The sequence below is a fragment of the Gymnodraco acuticeps genome, unplaced genomic scaffold (assembly GCF_902827175.1).
Source record: "Gymnodraco acuticeps unplaced genomic scaffold, fGymAcu1.1, whole genome shotgun sequence".
NCBI classification, from domain to species: Eukaryota; Metazoa; Chordata; class Actinopteri; order Perciformes; family Bathydraconidae; genus Gymnodraco; species Gymnodraco acuticeps.
In genome coordinates, this window is record NW_022989750.1 from 1,089,150 (window position 1) to 1,108,755 (window position 19,606).

Consider the following 19,606-nt stretch of genomic DNA (forward strand, 5'->3'; position numbering starts at 1 on the left):
TAGGATTTTCTATCTAACTAGTTTCAATAAGGCTTACTGGCTTAGCTGCTGGTTTACGTAGGGCAGCGTAAGAAGAAGTCAACCAGGAGAATGTTACATACAAAACTTTGATTTTTCTTTTATTCTCCACAGTTCAGTAATGGAAAAGTCAGAGCAGGCAATCAGGTGTTATCCTTTCTAATATTATAACTTTCAGCAAGGCATGTGACAATTTGTCAAAAATGCCCCTCCGTCTCTTCAAGGCACAGCTCCTCTTTTCTCTGTCCCTCAGCCCATCAGCTGACATAACTGATCAGACTTGAATCCCTTCATTCGGTCACATTTTCAGATGTCCAACATTCAGTTGCAACAGCCTAAACAGTCTAAGATATTCAGGATTCGAATAGTGCATGGCCAGCCATGACATTGTATAACAACCACTGGTAGCTTCAGCTTAATGTTTCAGTCATTTCTTGGTCTTGCTGTCTGGTTTCTCCGCTGTGCCGCTGTTGGATGACGTTTCCCTTGCAGTTGCAGGTCGAGCATTAGAAGGTTCAGATAAAGACTTTGTGTTTTCAGTTCGGGCTTTGGCAGTTTCTGGACGTGCTTTAGAGTCTTTCTTTGGAGGGGCAGGTGTGGCCGGCTCCCACAGGATGAACTCGTGCAGGAGTGTGTTGACAGCCTGAGGACACTCCATCATGATCATGTGACTGCCGTCCTCCAGGACTTTCAGGAAGGCCATTAGGAGGATCTGACAGCATAACAAGAAATTACATTTTGGAATCATCAACAAAGCACTGCCACTTTATGATTGTTTGGTTGATGAGGCCCACTCACCTCCGCCATGCGCTGGTCTTCTTCGATGGGGACAAACTTGTCATGCATGCCGTGAACCAGCAGGACAGGGACTGTGATTTCAGCATGGTAGACCTCGTCCCCCTCAGGCCAGTACTGCCCGCTCATCATGGCGCGCAGCACAAAGGACGACACGTTGAAGGCATTGTTGTCTTTCAGAAGCTGCTTCTCCTTGGCACCCTGCCGAGCAAAGCCAGCCCTGTAGGCGGAAGAGCAGATTAACAAGCAGCTTAAAAAACTACAGGATTCTGATAACATTAGGGAACACAACATATATATCACACTTGGCCAAGAACATGTTTACAATGATCAATGTTTCTATTATTTTTTGAAGTCCAAAAGCTTTTTTTCTAAATTACTTTTTGTTTCCCATTATTCTAAATGAATGTTAAGTCATTACAGATTGGCCTGCAGCAACTTTAAGCTACATTGTATTTCATAACACCCTATACAAAAAAGTTATACAAGCTGGATCATTGTTTACTTACAGCAAAATAGCATAAGAAACGCACTGTTCGTGGTAAAACAGTCTATTGTGTTGCTGTCTGTCTTACTTGAGAAAGCTCCAGGCTAGCAGCGGGGAGAGGCAGTGAAGCACACAGGTGGGCAGGTTGAAGATGGAGCAGAGGCTGGGCTCCAGCGCTGTGGGACCACCTCCATTGATCATCACCATCTTGTGGATCTGGTCCGGATACTCATGGGCCAGGAAGGTACAGAAGGACACGCTGGGGGAGCAGAGCAAAAGGATGGTTACAGGACAGGCCAGAATAATCAGGGTATTCTGTTTGTATTGTGGTAGTGGAAATGTATCATTTAAGCATTTGGGAATAAAAAGCATTCACTTGTTCATCATAAGAAATAAGAAGAACAGCTGTAATGGCTAAAGCCTGAATGACTTGCATTGAGCAATAGTGCATCTTATTGCTTATGAATTAAAATGTTCATTTATAAGAAGGAAATTGTGTTATTTCTCTTTTTAAATCTTAAATAGACTTACTGTAAGACATGCAGCTTGTACACAATTATTAAACTGATAAAAGCACATATGTATTATGTATATATATATATATATCTTATCTTTATCTTATTAAATGTTGGGCATTTTGCATGAACTTAATACACATTTGTAAAAAACACATTAGCACTTGACTAATCAAACTATCGACTAATTGATTAAACACTTTATCACATTATGTCAATGTTCAGTTCACTGATAATATACTCAATGTATTACACTATTTTTAAATGAGATACATGATTATTATTTATTGGAAATCTTTCAATTCAAATGTGTGTGACATCAATGTTGTGATCGTAAATGTACCCATAAGAATGTCCTATTAGAATATTCCTCTTGCGTGCATATCTCTTGAATATGAGTCTCATGTCCTCAGCCAGGGCATAGAAAGTGTATGCAGCTGCTATCTTTGGTGCTGAGCTGGCCCCGTGACCTGCCAGGTCCGGGGTGATCACCTCGTATCCCAGTTTAGAGAAGAAGTCCAACTGGTTTCCCCAGATATCCAGTGAGCCTCCCACTCCATGGATAAAGAACAGAGCCACGTCTGCATGTGTCCCTTTACAGGCTGATATCTTCCTCTCACAGTCGATCATCACAGTGCGCTTGGGCTTCCATCTTCTCTTCCTGGGTTGCTGCTGCTGGTCAGTCGTTCCAGCAGCCGGTGCTTCTTCTCTTGCTCCAGTTTCAGCTGTCCCCTCTTTTTCAACCTCAACTGGGTTGTTTGGTTCTGTCTCTCCATTCTGGGAGCTCTTCTGCTCTGCACCCAAGTTCTCAATAAACAGCTGTCCATTACGATACACTGTGATCTTCCGCTTGCAGCTGACCGTCCCTCCTGTCCCAGTGGGTTCCTCCACCACCGGCCGGTCAGGGATAATATGTCGAACCCGAAGGACACGGCCTGGTTTAACCTCCACAAACTCATAGCCATCAGCTAGTTCTGAGGTTTCTACAGGACCAACAACGTTTGTTGACTTTGAGGACAGGCAGCAGAGAAGACCCTCTATAAAGCTGGTCAGCATGGCTGTCGGTCTGTAGGGAATACAATCATATAAAAACACACATAAGTCACCACACAAATGCAAACATGAATGAAACAAGTCACAGAAAACCAAAGGCACAAACATTATAAAATGAACCATGTCAACAAGCCAGTTTTCAATATAACTAAGCAACAATAAATACATTATAAGGTCAGTAAACAGTAAGGTGAAACCTAGCTTCTTATATTGACTATAAAAATCAACTCTATTACTTTGTATTACTAAGTGAAATCAGGTTGTAATAGATATACACCCTCAACCCAGCAACGTCATTCTGTGGTGATGTGTATTTACTGTTTATTGGAGCCCCACTGAATAGGTAATGTCTGCTATTATTGGCCATTGTACATTTCAAAATGAGTACATTATATCGAAAGAAATCAACTTTAGATGAAAATAAAGAGAAGAAAACCAAGAGCAAAATGTGTAAAAGACAATCACAATAAAAACACATCAACAAGATGTTTAACAATGTGTGTGGTAATTGAGATGTAAAAGATTTAGCAGATGATTACATCTGGCTCAAATATTTTTAAGTTAAAGCACACATCTCTCTTGTAATTATTTGATTAGATATCTAACAAGATTTGTATGCTACATTCTCATTTATTTGTATTGCTTACAGTACAAGCATCGGTTGAAAATTGTTCTATCAACTAGTAGTTTGATTAAAAGTCATGCCATTTTTAAGATAACCTCTTCCTGTATATCTTCAGTCTTTAAATCTTTACATTAAACGAGCATCTGGAAACATGAAATGAACCATTCAAAAAGTTATTGTGCTTTTACAATATTGCTTTTACCTACAACTCACACCTTTGAGACTTTCTCACAGACATAACTGAGCAGCATCTTCCTACAGTGCAGACTGCAGGGTATAAATAGACGGGACCAGTTATAGCTCCCTGAGTTAAAGCAGCCTGTCATGTGATTACTGCACCGGCGCACACTGCTATAATGTCTGTCAAAACACTAAACAACCTACATGTTCAGTAATAAAGGTCCTTTTTTAGAGTAAGGCCTGGTAAGTATGTTTCCGAAATCATGACATGTGGATACACATTTATATTTAGCAAATTAGAAGTTAAAGTTCTATTGTTTACTCCATATTGCAACCATCTAAAACAACTAACTCTTCAATCATCAGAGGAGCAAACATCTAAAGAATGGATGAGACTCTGCATGGGTTTGTGTTGTCAGTTAATTATCAACCCTGGCAACAGAAAAGGAGCTGAGCAGGGTCTGCAAGTCTCTGCCGGTTGCATTATCCAACCTTCCTGTTGCTCTCCTCCCTGCTCGAGAGGATTATACGCTCTCTCTCTCTGTCTAAATCCACACAACACAATCTGTCAATCTCCTCTCTCCATGAAATCAGTGACACTGTAAGTCAACCTTTTTCCCTCTGAGTGACTTGTTGGATCTTTTTTGCACTTGCAACCCATCAGCTGCTGCTTTCACAAGTGGATTATTGACACATTGTAATGCAGCATTCCTGCTTTGCTGGCTATTCTCATGGACTTTCTGCTTACACTTGCACATCCTTTACACAAACAGCAGTATTGTACACTGCTGTGGACCGAGCATGTTAATTCTGTTCTACAGATTCTGTTCTGATTTTTAAGTTTCTATTTACATTAAATACTGATACTAGAATAGACTTTCACCCCTTTTGGACATAAAAACTCCTATTTATCCATCGTGACAAACTTTGAAGTTGCAATTTTCCACTCACACACTTGCAATAACATTAAAACAATCCATCCTGCCATGCATTGTCTTTGCGTTTTTTTCATTGCAGTCTCCCTTCTAGTCCAGCATATATATTAATTCATCAATGTGTTATTAAATGTCAGAGAATAGATGGTGTTGATGTGTTCGCATTAAAAGAAGAGCTTAAATGACAATATCATTGAATGAAAAATACATATGCAAAAGAATCCTGTGAGAGAGGATGTGAGAAAAGCGTTGTGCAGAATGCAAATGCATGTTTCAGTTCTCACTTTCATAACATATCCTAATTTATTGAGTTTGTTGGACTGAACCTGTGTAAACACATATTAAATGGGAGATGGGGTCCCTAGAAAGGAGGACACTGCTTCGGCTTTCCTTGAGTAAAGTTACACAAAATGATCTGGGAATCCATTCACTAAAGTACTGCTATAGTGGAGCAGTCAGGTGTTTACTTTTATTAAAGGCCAAATCATAATGATAATAAGGAAAGGGCAAGGGCTACACTTTCACTTTAACGCCCCAATTATCAATCAAGATTATTCTGACAACCCTATAGTCACTGCTTACCTAAATAATAGAAACGATGTTATGTATATGTAAACTTTATTTAATATTAACTTACTGCGTCATTATACTATCCGTTTGCCTCCCTGTTCTTAAAGTCTTCCGTTTGGACATATTTTTGTATTCCTCTTGTGTTGACGACTGTACATGGCTTCTGTTGGCAGTGTCTGCAAGAGGCTGTTATGTAACGATTCACGCAGGTCAGACACCATCAGTGTGCACTGATGCCCAGAAAAGAGCAGACTATCATCATGGGGATTGAAAACAACCAGGCAGTTCATTGATGATAAATAATAATCTGCAGGAATCACATAACATTGATTCCTGAACTTGCACTTGTTCCATGTTGTATGGCACAATTTCATCAAATTTCTGATTTTTTTAATATTTCATGGAAGACAGTTTCATCGTAAAAAAAACAACTGAATTAAAGTAGCCTGTTTTTTATTTTACTTAATTGTGGCGAATACAGTTGTTGAAATGAATTATTGATTCAGTAAACACGTCATGCTGGCATATTAGTTTAATAGGACATAATTTCATACCAGTTTGAGCAAAAATAAAATACGATCAATAAACTCTTCATTGCATTCTGAAATAGATTATTTGGCCATTTCGGGAGGATTAATCTCCTGTATGTCTGGGGAGATGGTCCCCTTCTATTCACTAATTATAATGAAGCGAGTTGAATAGTGAAAGCCAGGCCAGAACATAAACTTTTCCTTGTTATGTTTATTTATACACTTCATTTAAAAATGTTTAGAATATTCAATAATAGCCTCGGTTAACTGAAACCTAACATGATATCGACCTCTGGTTTGTTGCCAGTAGGCCTAATCTAAAGTAGAAAGTACACTTGAACAAAAACACAGACAAGTGAAAAGAGAAATACGTGGCCAGAAAGAAAATGCTTACCTTTGTATTTCCAACAACTCCGCGAGAAATATAATCCGATTGATGTGGTTTTCTTATGAAGCATCGAGGATGTAGAAAGCTATAATCTGTTGCAGTCAATCCAATAATCTAATTTATCTGCTGTCCTGTCGGCAGCCTCCACCTGGCGGACAGTGTTAGCCTACTGACAGCATGGGTTCAGAGGCACTACAACCCATCTCTGTTTCAGCAGCACTTCCACGTCAAATCAGGACGCTAGGAGAAGCTCCAGAACCGGAGAGGGTTTGTATCAATCTATCAACTTTCGGTGCGACTGAACCATTGCAACCTCCAGGCTTACTTTGTGGATGTGAAGAGCTGCCCCCTGCTGCTATGAGACGGCAGAGAACCAGTACCTTCACTATTTGAAAAAAAACACATTTATATTAGGCTACGTTCTTAAAAAGTAGTAATGGTATGTTTATAATAATAATAATAATAATAATAATAATAATAATCGTAATAATCGTAATAATAATAATAATATCATGATAATGATAATGTGTAATACATTAGTTTATTTAACATTTAGCCATATAACTTTACAATAACTTTGTTTCTATATTGTGGACCAAAATGTTGCCCTATCAAAAATCAATCAATAATCTTTCTCTGTGTTCTCTGTGTTTTCTCTGTAAAGTTTTTCTTTACAATACAATTGGTGTAATACCGAATACGCTGTGATGGGAGCAGAGTTTATGGGATGCTAAACTCACAGAAGATCTCCATCAGTCCAAAACTAGCTTGATGAGCCACTTCTCCCTTTAAATGTGGTTGTTCATTCTTGAGTCCGGCTAGATGTGCTACAAAAAAGTTCATTTTAACTTTTAATTTAGTTTGAAGCATTTTGCAAGATGTGTTTTGGAATTGTATGAAGTCAGAAAGACAAAGGAAGGAAATGCATCTATCATCTTCTAGTAAGTTATTGTTATACTATTTTCATGTCTGTTTAACATGAATCATCAATCTCCTCATTGAATACTTCCCTCCATCTTATCAGCAACCTATTCTCCAGCATCATGGGAGCTATTGTTGAGGCTGTTGCCATGGCTGTTGTTGCTAGGGAATTATTTGCAAGGAGTCCAGGAGGCAGGAGCCAGCAAACCACTTAACTAGTTACAATGTTAAGTGTTTCTCCAGCAGCAAAAACTTAGGTCAATTTAAAGTGTACCTTTTGTATAATGTGATGGCCGTAAAAACAGTATCCGTTGACATTGACACTGTAATACTGTAGTTTTGAGAGAGATGGCTAAAAATAGCCTATGCCACAATGTACATAAAAAAAGGAATAAAAAACATATTGCTTAAAATAAAAAGGATATAAGCCAAATTGCAGTTTTAGAACCGTGTTAACTTTGCCAAGGGTTTTGCAGAGAGAAAGATCAAAGCATTTTGCATCTAATCAAGAGGGAAATGTAATCCTTAAAAGGAACATGTCATCCTTCAGTTTATCAGAAATATTCAAAGTCAAAATGAAGTAATTTGCAGATCACTGGAAAACAAAGATATGGTAACTAATGCTGCATAAGTATGCTAGAGGATTTACTGTTAATGTAGTGGAGTTGAAGTATAAGTAACATGACATGGAAACACTCCAGTAAGTACCTCACATTTGAGTACAGCACTGAAGTAATAGTTCTTGTATTTTTTTTTATAATAAAGCTTATCATGTGGGGAACCAGTATTTCCGAGTAAATGTTTTAGGGAGGGGCTCAAATCTATTGTGTTCAATGATTGGCTGTCAGGTCAAGCTCTTACCACGTGGGATATATTGGGATAGACCAATCGGAACTTTCAGGGCGTGACCATCGCTACCATCCAGCCATCATGTTAGCTGAAGAAGTCCTTTGCATTAAGCTTTGCTAACTCATGAAATTACATTCCGGGTTACGTTCTCTGTGTGTTGTTTAAGTTTTTCATGGACACTATGATTTAAGATGGAAACAACCACTGGTGTGTGAAGGTTGTTGTTTTCTTTGCCGGGAGCACCCTATCTGGACAGCTGTCTCGGATAACTAGCCTGTAAGCTAGCGCGGCTAATCGTAACACACTCACACTGCCTAGCCATCAGACAGCCACTCAAGACCAAAAGTCGGCGTTTCGACGTTGGAAATTTCTACCATCATCATGGAGAAGGTATTTTGTCCACATACGCCAGCCTTGTTACATTATCTTAAGCGTACAGCTCTCAAAGGCTATATGGTAATATCGAGCTAGCTAACTGTAGGTAACAGATAGCTGCTAACTACACCTGCTTCTACTGTTGGCATTCATTCACCGAGGACAAGCCGGCTTCTTGTTGTTCCCTGAGCGGCTAAGCTCTGACTTGCTCATTTGAAACCACTTGCTGCATGTACTCTCTGATATCACCACCTCCTGCTGGGCACAGTGAGGGCAGTAGGCCATTGAGCGTGCATGGGCTCCTCAGATGAGGGAACGCCCAACCCCGACTCACTGATAGTAATCCTCTGTCTACATTCATGTGCTCCTCATCTGTGTTTCTTACCACCCTCCGCCTTTCTCACACTTGTATTAGCAAACTCTTGCCACTAATGTCAATCGATCATTTGGATTGTTGTTATGAATGGCCACAGCCTGTTTTCTAAATGTAGAATATGTGTCCTCAAAACTGAGGCAAGCAGTCTTTAAGGTTAAATGAAATTCAAGATGATGGAAACACAGGGTATAATCATCACCTCACCCTCTTCCCACAGGCTGATTTCTTGAAAGGACTTCCGGTCTACAATAAGAGCAACTTCAGCAGGTTTCATGCAGACTCTGTTTGTAAAGCATCTGTAAGTAGCCTGTGGTAATATGTATATCCTCAGACTGTCAATAGTAATGCTATGAATGTTTTGTATGGATAACAAGCTAGGAATTGTCTAAAAGTGAGCCCATACACTGTCAAAACACCTTAACTAAATAATACACAAACATTTATAATTTGACCCCACAACTGTAATCTATAACCTTTTTCTGTTTTGTTTCACAGAATCGAAGGCCCTCTGTGTACCTCCCAACACGAGAATACCCCTCTGAGCAGAGTAAGTACCAAACTCGCAGCTAAGTCAAAACTGTGAGGAAAAGTCTGGGTCTCTTTTCACATTAAGGCTGTTTGTTTATCAGTAGTTGATCAGTGATGTTGTTTCATTACATGCAATATTTGTGGAAGCTGCAATCTAAAATAGCTTTTCCTCTTTCGGTAACATGCTGACTTTGTTTGTTCTACAGTTATTGTAACAGAGAAAACCAACATTCTCCTGCGTTACCTCCATCAGCAGTGGGACAAAAAGGTGAGCATGTGTAGTCCCTTGGAGTTCATGTTATGAAAGTAGCTTCACTCACTAACAGTCTCTTTTAGAACTCAGTTCATCAAGAGCCTCGTCATGTTTGGTCTTTAGTCTAGTCGGGTAGCTTGTTGACAGGTAAACATTTTTTTGAATGGTTTTATTGACTGCTGTGTAATCCTTTGTGTCACACAGAATGCAGCAAAGAAAAGGGAACAGGAACAAGGTGAGGGGGACAGTCCGGCACCCCCAAGGAAAATCGCCAGGACAGATAGTCAAGAGATGAACGAAGACTCATAAGACTGTGTGTGTGTGTGTGTGTTTGCATACACAGAGTATAGCCAGTATAAACCAACCAAACAGTGTTCCCAGTGAATGAAATACTTCTAGTCGTTCTGCATTATGGTAGGATTTCTTTCCTTGCCTGAATTCGAATCTCCTATCTTTCAACAAAGGAGCCATTTATGGTGTAAAGATTGCATGTGTGAAAACGATGTAACCAGAAAAGATTGGAAAGCGTCTGTCAGTTGGAAACTAAATACTGGCATTTCTTTTATTTATGTTGGCTATTCTCTGTGTAGGTTATGAAATGTTTGTATGCATGCTGAGCTGTGAGTGTGTACAGTATGTGTGAAGTGAATGAAAAGTATCCGAGTAGATTTAAGATCAGAGAGGGACTGGACAGATCAAGTCAGACACTACCCTTAAAAACAGTCTCAAAACTGGTACATGACTTGTGTAGCCTTCTGTCACCTGAAGAGTCCTGATTTGTGCAAAGAAAACGTTTTAATCTGTTATACCTATAATTGTTTATGTATGGCAATGAGCTTCCTGCCAGCCACAGTGCCCACCCTCTCAGTTTCACTGCCCACTCTGCGACCACATGGGGGCATTGCGAGGTTTCTCCACACTGTTTGATTCAACAGAACCAAGACTTCACTGTGAAGATCAGCACAAAGTAGAAGCAACTCTTCCAGAATCCCTGTACACGTGTGTTCATGGTGAAACATTCATATCTTCATTCTATTCCGGGACGTGCTCGTAGAGTAAATGTTGTGTTGGTGAAATATGTTTACATCTAGCACCACCTTCTGGCTATTCGAGCCGAGTAGGAATAGGTTTTTCTGTGAGTTTCAGCTTCTCTTTCATCAAAAGAAGAAGAAAAACCTTAAAACGATCTTAAATATATAGTTGTACAATTTCTAATGTTTGTTTTTCTTAGTTGCACAACGAGGTAACGGCTCAGACAGTGATTTAAAAACTATGGAAAGCAATGTCTGGAAAAGGGATAAAATAATAAAAATGATGTGTGTAAATAAGTGTCAGTTCCAGTTGACAGTATCCAATGAAATATGTATGTGTTGGCCTTTTTGTAAAATAAAACATGCTCACGGACACAATAGAAAATTACCGATTTGAAAGTAAAGCGCCCCGGTGCCCAATGGATGTTACCTGGTCTTGCATGTTGATGTTTTCACAGCTGGGTATTATACTTCTGGATCAGTAATAAAAGGGGCTGTGGTGTTATCGTGCGTGACTGTATAAGGTGTTAGCCTAGAGGCCTTACAACATTTCAACATGGGATAGCTGTACTCGTCGCCCTGTCTTTGTGACAGCCCTGGATGTTTTTTTGTCTGAGAGCTTGCTTAGATGAAACCAGGGGGTGGATTATATTTTCAGCCATAGAATGCACAAAAAGCATGCACAGCAAAGTGCAGTCGCCATCCTGCCTTGTTCCCGAGCTTCAGTTTGTATTGGTATCATATACTATACAACACTGAACAAAAACACATCACTGCCTGGCAGACTCGTATCAAAGCCTCCTGTCCTTCCTGTCCTTCTATCAGTCAGTGTTGCAATGTTGGTTTAACAGTATGGTCAGTCATCTTTCTACCCACAGCAGTCCGTTTCTGAAGCAAACCCACATTATGCTTGTACTCAAATAGACTGTCTAAAACCCTGACATTGCCCCATTCTCGTGTGTTAGATCAGATATGTTCTTTAAACCTTGCTGAAATAAAACTGGATTGAAATTGGGTTTTTCTCGTCATGTGGTACTTTATGTGATCACACGTCTTAAATGCTGGTTTTAAAGGATGTTCTGATACCTAAAATATGTTGTGAATGAAGAATGTGCAGTTGGGATTTTGAAATAACTTGGTCACAACACACATGAAATGCATTTGAAATAGTTTTATTAACTATTGTTCAGGTCTTACAAAAATATGACAAAATAAATTAAAAGAAATAAATAATCCCATTTCCCAGTATTTTTCTTAAAAGATATTTATTTTACAGTGGTTCATTGGAAGAATAAACGGTGTTCAGTAAGTGAGGCTTTCATGAAGATGTTCGGGTCAGGTTTTTAATGTTTTTAATGAGAAACCCATCCGTTCCCAAGCACAAGAAGTACAATGACTACATTCAGTCTTTTCCTACTGGTTTCACATTAGACTGTCTACATAAACCGAAATCCTACAAAAAACGCTGTTGCATTGAAAGTGAATTACAGACAGTTTATAAGTTTGGCCTGTCTGAGCTAGTGTCTTTATGTAAGAGAAGCCTGTGCTTGGCCCAGTGCTGTCTGTCAAGCTTTCAATGCGTATTTAAGAACCTCCATGTTAACAATTTGCAGTTGCTGCTGTTAAGAATGCAAAGGTGAAATCAGATATGAATAGATAGCATTAACCGACCTGGAGGAAGTATGTAGTGTATGAAGTTGAATTGTAAGATTTCCCTGAATAAGGAGGAACTACAAACATCGAGGAAGGACCTAAACTGTTGCTCTTTTCTCCGCTTTCTCATTTGAGTCACCTCTGCTTATAAATTGTCTTCTTATTTTCAATACAGAAGTTCACAAACTTTGAAACAACAATAAATGGACTCTACTGCATCATAATGTCACTCAGCCCTGAAATCCAAATGCTGCAGGAATAAAGGTTTGGATGAGACTACTACCCCATCCTGTTCTCTCCCATGCGTCCCTTTAACAATGACCAGCCTGTCTTTGATAGAAGATATCATATCTCTCAGCCTTGCACCTCTCATGTTACATCTATAATGAGCCATGACTTCCAAATATAAAAAAGGAACATGCTGTAGATTGACAGTGAAGTGATACTGTGAACACAAAATGGATGCCCTTTCTATTTCCTTATTGCATTGCAAGTCAGTAAGCTATGTGGAAGTACTTTTTGTGTTTTCTTTAGGCATTTGACTTAAAGCTGGACTATACTCCTCGAGAAATTACAGACGCATGAAAAGCATCAACATAAAAATATACACAAACTGTTTGATGCTCAATGTCAACTTTGCTCCTAGACTAGACAGATACTGAAAACGAAGGATGAGATTATGCTTATTACCTCATTTTGAGTCATGGAAGATTTCTTATAAAATCTGAGAAAGAGCAAAACTGAGAGAGTTGACAGTGGACATTGCAGGGACAGAAAGAAATAATGCATAGAGTCTGGTAGAGGATGAGTGCTGCAGGATATGTGCTGCAGGTGAGGGAGTCTAGACTTGGAGTACAAGTAAGTCTCTTACAACTCAGTGTTATTGCCAAAATCCTAGCCAGAGGTGATGGTGTGGAAATGCATAGTTAATGTTTCTGTCTCAACCTAGAGTCTGATGGCCTCTAAACGTGTATCAGTGCGTACCTAATCAAATGTAACCATGATACATCTTCCTTGCAAAGACTTCCCTAATCTGCAGCCTAATGTTGTTGACCGATGTATACTGATGACTAGACACTGGTGTTAGGGTTCAATAGTACATCAGAAGCTGCCTAACAAAAAAATGTTGCTATACAAATAAGCTCTGGCGCCACCTTCTGTTGACCCAGCAGAAGTGAAATACCTGTTAATGGTAGATGATGGAACAGTGTTGAAGTACATGTTTAACAGAACATACAGCACGCATACAGCTTGGGTTAACAGTATAGACTGAAAAATACCGCCTTTGTTCAAAAATAAAAACTCCCATCGTCAGCACTGCAATGCTGAAAGAATCCAGCAAATGGTGTGTATAAAAAGAGATATGGAGCTCAACATAAATAATATTAACATCTGTAGAAAAAAACCAGGGCCAGGTGATTTAGATAACATGTACCGTGTGAAAGGAGGAATTTAAAAAAAATCCAGCTTTTGCATAATGTTATGAGGCAGGCTGGTGTCAGTCCTCTCTCCTGCAGAACGAGTTGTTTTAATGCAGGTTCAGTGCAAAAGTGACTTATTTACCTCTACGCTCGCTAGCCAAGTTTGGGGTAGACTGATTGCAATGGAGCCCCATCTGTGTTTACAACACTCTCCATGGGCTTGGATGGAGAACAGCCCTCAACAGCCATTTTGCACATTCTTTTTTTGCTTTTTTTCTCTTTTCCCAATGGTCTCATGGTAAAATACTGGAATGTGACAGATTGACAAAGTTTTTTCTTTTTATGAAAAAATCAGCTCACTGTCACAGGATGGGAAGAAATGTTCAGAGCTCAGACATCACCTCTGCTTTGAAAATAAAGCTGGTGATGCATCAGGGATGTAATTAATGGAGGAGTCGCGTGATAATTGATGATAATATTTATAACTGACCAATATTGCTTTTCCATTTTTTTCACTTCAATATAAAAGTGAAGGGCCCAAGAATTCCTCACAGTTAAAAATCAGACAAAAGCTAATGGTCACTTGTGTTGTGACGGCTACAAACACTCTCAGAAGTTATTTGAAGTACAATCTGTAATCCTTTCGTACCACTGTTGATATTTTTATATCTTTTTTCCTTCAACGGGCTATTATGTCCTAGTGAGAGGTCAACGAGATCCTTACAATTCATGACTAGAAGAAATCAAGAAACACAGCTCCTCGCTTTAAAGGCTTAAAAATATTAGAAACGCAGCACATGCATTTCTTTATGTATTGCAGACAAGGAAGGATTTGTATGTCTGTGTAGGGTGTGTGTGTTTGTGTGTGTTTATTTAATCATGATAAGAGGGCTTATGTCTTTCTATAAAGCCTGTCTTTTTTTCCTCCTCAAAAAAGGAAACCTAAACAAGTCACCTATCATCCGTTTCATTGTGTCCTCTCTCTGCTTCAAGTACCTCTACACATAGTGTGTGATAGCATAGAAGGTAGGTCAGGCGTCTCCTCACAGTGAACCCATCACTTCTGCTGTGGAGATGTAACCAGCGACCAGGTCTGTTCTCTCCGGAGCTACTAGACTTTAGAGCTGCTCGGGTCCAAGTCTGTTGCATGTCCGTTCTCTGACCCTTCCCCCCCAGGCGAGGGGATCTCGTCTGGAACACCGTTCAAGTCAGACCTGGATGGCTGTCTGTCTGACGCCTGTGAGGATGATCCTTCCCCGGGTCTGAGCAGCACAGCCCCGTTCACACAGGTCCCCCCCTCAGATTTCCCAAAGTTAAACAGTTTCCCAGGGTTGAAGGCTTTGCTGGGTGACTGAGAACGCTCCTGAGAGCTGCTACCTGATGATGAAGATGATGCTGTGGCATTTGCTGCTGTGGTTGCAGCGGCAGAAGCAGCGGCGACTTCCTTCTTACTCTCAGGTGATTTGAGGAATTTGAAACTCAGGAACCCGGGCAGCTTGGGCTCAGTTCCAGTGGGTGACTGAGGTGAGCGGGCGCCACTCGAGGAGAACTTGCTCTGCAGCGGGATGATCTGTTTCAGCTTCATCACGTTGTTGTTGGCCAACAGAGAGCTGGGCCTCTTGGGTTTGTCCGAGCCGCTGCCGGACCCTCCTCCAGAACGTGATTTACTGCTGTGACTTTTATCGTGGTGGTGATCCCCAGAGGAGTCGCCCTTGCTCTCATCCCTCTCCTTTTCCCTGCGGGCCATATGTTCTGCCTGCCTTTGCCTCTCCTCCTCCTCCCTCTTCCTCCTCTGCAGCTGCTGGTAATGCTGCTGCGCCTGTCGCTCATGCTTCTGCAGAGGAAGGGAAACAGTCCCATAATGTATTTACCAGATTCAGCACTAATCTAGCGACACATTACAATACTGCAGTGCTACCATTAGAACAAATCCCTTACTAAGAATTCTGCATTACTACTGTATAGCTCCACTATATCCTAATCTCTTCTCATTGTTCTACACATTGTTTTTCTCTAAAATATCATTGCTAAAATATCAGTTTAAAGTAAACAAATATGTCCAAAAAAAGCTGCAGTGTTGCAGTACAGCTGGTATGCAGCAGAAAGGTGGGCACCTCTGGTGTTTACTGCAATATATTCTATTACATTACAGAACTCTGCACATAATAAAGTAAACTTTGAGCATTTATTCAAACAGCCTGTATTATTAGTGGATTTCTTCCATTTCTTGCAACTTTTTCACGACAAATTAACATTTTTGGTTCTAATGCTGTCACATATTTACCTTGAAGGCTTCCCTGCGCTGATAATCCAGTTTAGCCATCTCTTCTGTGACCCATGTAGGAATGTCAGGGATGGCCACATGGATGACATACTTCAGGAGGATGGCAAAGTGCTGCAGTTAAACAGGCAGGTAGAAAGAGGAGGTTTGGGACATAACAAAAACAATTATTGAAAGCACAATCACAAATCAAATGTAGGCCACAGTGCTTCAGAAAAGCCTTCAAGGGTATGTTACTTGAACACATTTTTGCACATCATCAACTAGGCCGTGAAATCTTCCTCCTGATAGGCCTGACTTCTTTATCAGGACAAGACAGAGCTGCAGGCTGTTTACCTTTTTCCAAATATAGGCAGGCACAGAGTGCAGCGCTAACAGAACCTGTGTCTAAATATGTTACAAGTAAGAGGAGAAACATGAAGACATCTTAAGTTCATGTGTTCATGCTTTATATAAAGATTGGAACATTGGAAACCCAATTCATGCATTACTATTCATAAGTGTGAACAGAATTTATGTGGTACTCTGTCAGTACCTTGGATAGAAAAATAAATAGTTATTGAAGCTAAAACTTGATATCGAATTGGTATATCTCCTGGGTCGCTAGATGATGACAATGTGTAGTTATCAGAGATAAACCTGTTTCAGTGAAAGAAAACATCTGTAGTTTTCTAATGAAGCCAGTAGAGGAAGGTGGAAATACAAAAAGTAGTAAAACTTTGCACGTTTAATACCTGGAACATTTTCTGATAGCTATACATTTTGTGCTGGCTTACAAAATGCTCGCACCTTCAAATAAAAGTTTGTAAAAGCACTGCCCTAAGCATTTCATCCAGACTTTCAAGAACAAGCTGCGGTACCTCGAGGATGACGATGGAGATTATGGCCATCTCGGGGCTGAGCCATGGAAACAGACGCTGTAGCTGACCACACTGACCAATCAAGTAACAGTTCACTATGATGGCAATCAAGCCCATGGCTTCCATCACAGTCTGTGAAGGAAAAAAAGAAGTTTAACAATTCGGTTTTCTTAAAGGGACAGTTTACCCCTATATCTCAGTTTAGTTCTATTCAGTAATTCCAGACAATTATTGACAATTATGATAACGTAATGACTGCTACACAGTCACACAGGTACATGATCATCAACTGTTATGTTATGATAATTTCATGATGGTTATCATTTCAGTTGATTTTTTAAATAAGACGGCATTACTATAAGAAATCGAACTGTTCCTGTCTTTGGGTGACAGTAAAAACCTTTTGACTGTTAACTCTCAGAGAGTGAGTTTCTGACCTGCCACTGGCCGATGCTCTCCACTCTGAGTCCAAACGGCCGCTGCAGACCGGTGCAGAGCTTAAAGGCATCACTTCGGATCTCAATGATGTTGTTGATGAGAGCGCACATGGCAGCCAGAGGGAAAGCCGATGAGAAGAGCACCACGTAGCCAAACTGGACAAACATCTCTTGGTAGTCCTGAAAGGTGTCCTGAGAGGGGCAGAGTGGACCATTAAATCACAGCTCTACAAGTTAGTACAATCTCAAAGCTACTATTTAGCAAAAAGATGACAAATTAAATCGTTGTGCTGTGGTACCAAATGTGTTAACCCTTTATTTAGCTGTAATATCGTCAGCAATGATATTTTGGCATACAACCAAATGTTATTCACATCACACTCAAGACATGTCTGAGGTGTGTTGTGACTGCTGGATTCACGTTGCAGTGCTGGTTTACAACATGTATGAAACCTGAACTAAGCTACAGTAATCATAAGGAGAATGACAGTGAAGTGTTGACCCAGCTGGCAACATAAATTATATGGCTGACTTGTTTACTATTGCACAACATGTTGCAGTCTTTCTCAATCTTTTCTAACTTAAAATAAACCAATTCAAACTGTAAATAAGGATGGGTTCATTTATGTGAGTTTAATGTAAAGACTTCTAGAGAAATTAGTGCAATTTTTCTTTTTTTGTCTATGATGACTATTGGTAACTAATCGTCATCCGTTGTAGATTTTTGGGAAAGAACGATTCCTGCAGAGACATGCAAGAGTTTTTTGTTCACTGAAGTTTTCTTTGGAAAGCTGTAAAAGCATCCTAAACCTTAACCCTAAGAATGTGTGCTTCCCAAATATCTAAAACAGAGGTGGTGTGTAAACCTCTATCTTGACAATTGGTCGTAGTGAGAATAATAACAATTACAAAAAAATAAGATTGACATACTTTAAAACTCTGAGCAAAGTTTAAAACATAAGGTCAGTGTGAAGTCCTTACAGAATAGTTCTGCATGCAGCTCTCCATTTCAGCCTGAGTAAGCGTGTTGCTCTCTCTCATTTCAGGGGGGTCGATCCATGATTCCCTTTTTGTCTTAGGCTCAAGTCTCTCTATGCTCCTGCCTCTTCTTCTATGTCGCACTGATGTGCTGCTCTCAGACCCAGAATGCAGCGGGGCGGCGCTGGCAGCAGCAGCATTATTTCTCTCAGCCACACCTCTAGCTCTGCCACCCGACTCCTTCACATCGTGGATGCCATTATCATCGTCATCGTCACACATCTCAAATACAGAGGAAGGGTCCATTCCTTTCTCCACCATAGTGGGGCTCCCCTCGTCCATGTAACTGTGGTCTATGGGGGGCCCACTGCAGACTGGCCTTCTGTCCACCTTAACAACAACAACACATGTACTATATTTACTTTGCACATTTCTTAACAGTTGGGAAAATTGCCAGAGCATAAAAACATCAACACTTCCTAAATCGATTTTATCACAAATAGTATACCTTCTCTATGAAGCTGACTTTCCTCAGCTTCAAACCGCAGTCGAGCAGATTTTCTTCCTCCGTCTCTCCCTCACTGAACCTCCCGCTGTCGGCCTCGTCCTTCTCACCTCCCTCTTCTTCATCAGGCACCCCGCATCCTCCATTTAAACACTTCTTTTCCCTGAGAGAAATTGAAGAGACACATCAGAAAAAATGAGTGTGTGTTTTAACCACTCACAGCGCTGTCCATTTCCTCAGTGTGCAACTGGAGTGACTCATAACTGCAGGCAGCGCACATACAATGTCAAGAGTAGATAAAGTGGCAGAGCAGGTCTGTTTGTTGGGACTAATACTTTGAGTGTTGGTGTGAATGACTGTAAACGCTTCATTGTAATCATACTGATGGATGGATGGATTTGCTTAAAAAGGTTTGACCCCAAATTTGACATGTGCATTTTATTGAAGTGTATGGATTTATTAATCTAATAAGATATCAAATATTGTGTTTCACCTTCTATCTAGATGCCTAAACCCAGGCCTGGTGCCCCTCAGTCCAGGTCCTGGCATGGCGTGGTCGGTGGGAGAGACCTGGGCTTTTCCAGCTGCTAGGCGGGCGTATTTCAGCAGCACTGAGATCAGCAGGTCCCACAGCGCTCGCAGTGTGAGCTCGCCCAGCTTGTGGCGCTCATACAGGTAAGGCTGCAGCACCTCCTTCACATTTTGGAGAAACTGCCGTATTATGAGCAGAGTGGCCAGCATCTGACAAAGACAGTGAGAAACATACACAAAATGAGTTGCTAACAAATAAACCTAAAGACAAATATGTATGCAGAGATTATCCACAAGCAAACATTTCATTGGCATATGGTGCATTGAGGCCGAGGACATGAACATGGACATTCAATACATATTCCTTGCTGAACAAATCCAAATCCAAATCACACACAACAGGATGTAAAACAAATCTTAACTTTTAGGATAATTCAGGCTTACAACAACTTGAGTATATTTAAAGAGTTAAAGCTTCAGTGCTATGTGTATTAAAAGTGTACGAATAAAA

General features: G+C 40.3%; 3 protein-coding genes across 4 annotated transcripts in view; 1 reads left to right on the plus strand and 2 right to left on the minus strand.

The window, feature by feature from the left end:
- Window positions 1–132: 132 nt before the first annotated feature.
- Window positions 133–6,246, minus strand: abhd8b (abhydrolase domain containing 8b). The gene is made up of 5 exons (XM_034209892.1): window positions 6,103–6,246; window positions 2,159–2,881; window positions 1,389–1,559; window positions 817–1,033; window positions 133–730 (listed from the first exon to the last, which is right to left on the minus strand). The coding sequence occupies exons 2-5, from the start codon at window positions 2,869–2,871 to the stop codon at window positions 446–448; spliced, it is 1,386 nt and encodes a 461-aa protein (XP_034065783.1). The 5' UTR covers window positions 2,872–2,881; window positions 6,103–6,246; the 3' UTR covers window positions 133–445.
- Window positions 6,247–7,915: 1,669 nt separating this feature from the next.
- Window positions 7,916–11,444, plus strand: dda1 (DET1 and DDB1 associated 1). Its single transcript, XM_034207908.1, has 5 exons — window positions 7,916–8,256; window positions 8,835–8,915; window positions 9,113–9,164; window positions 9,352–9,413; window positions 9,603–11,444. Exons 1-5 carry the CDS (start codon window positions 8,248–8,250, stop codon window positions 9,705–9,707), a joined length of 309 nt encoding a protein of 102 aa, XP_034063799.1. The 5' UTR covers window positions 7,916–8,247; the 3' UTR covers window positions 9,708–11,444.
- Window positions 11,445–11,585: 141 nt separating this feature from the next.
- ano8b (anoctamin 8b) overlaps window positions 11,586–19,606 on the minus strand; it is a 42,243-nt gene continuing 34,222 nt past the window's right edge. For both annotated transcript variants that reach the window (XM_034207713.1, XM_034207800.1), the window contains exons 13-19: window positions 19,058–19,305; window positions 18,568–18,727; window positions 18,063–18,449; window positions 17,082–17,273; window positions 16,645–16,776; window positions 15,788–15,898; window positions 11,586–15,337 (exon numbers count right to left, since the gene is read on the minus strand). In XM_034207713.1, the coding sequence (XP_034063604.1) occupies window positions 14,615–15,337; window positions 15,788–15,898; window positions 16,645–16,776; window positions 17,082–17,273; window positions 18,063–18,449; window positions 18,568–18,727; window positions 19,058–19,305 (1,953 nt within the window). In that variant the 3' untranslated portion in view covers window positions 11,586–14,614. The remainder of the gene's footprint in view (window positions 15,338–15,787; window positions 15,899–16,644; window positions 16,777–17,081; window positions 17,274–18,062; window positions 18,450–18,567; window positions 18,728–19,057; window positions 19,306–19,606) is intronic.

Excerpts from the sequence above, each read along its gene's own strand:
- dda1 (XM_034207908.1), top strand. Across the intron at positions 9,165-9,351 it reads AGAATACCCCTCTGAGCAGA|TTATTGTAACAGAGAAAACC; the intron begins GTAAGTACCAAA and ends TTTGTTCTACAG. Across the intron at positions 9,414-9,602 it reads ATCAGCAGTGGGACAAAAAG|AATGCAGCAAAGAAAAGGGA; the intron begins GTGAGCATGTGT and ends TGTGTCACACAG.
- abhd8b (XM_034209892.1), bottom strand. The coding sequence starts at position 2,871 with ATGCTGACCAGCTTTATAGAGGGTCTTCTCTGCTGCCTGTCCTCAAAG. Across the intron at positions 1,560-2,158 it reads CTAATAGGACATTCTTATGG|CGTGTCCTTCTGTACCTTCC; the intron begins GTACATTTACGA and ends CTGCTCCCCCAG. Across the intron at positions 731-816 it reads AAGACCAGCGCATGGCGGAG|ATCCTCCTAATGGCCTTCCT; the intron begins GTGAGTGGGCCT and ends TTATGCTGTCAG.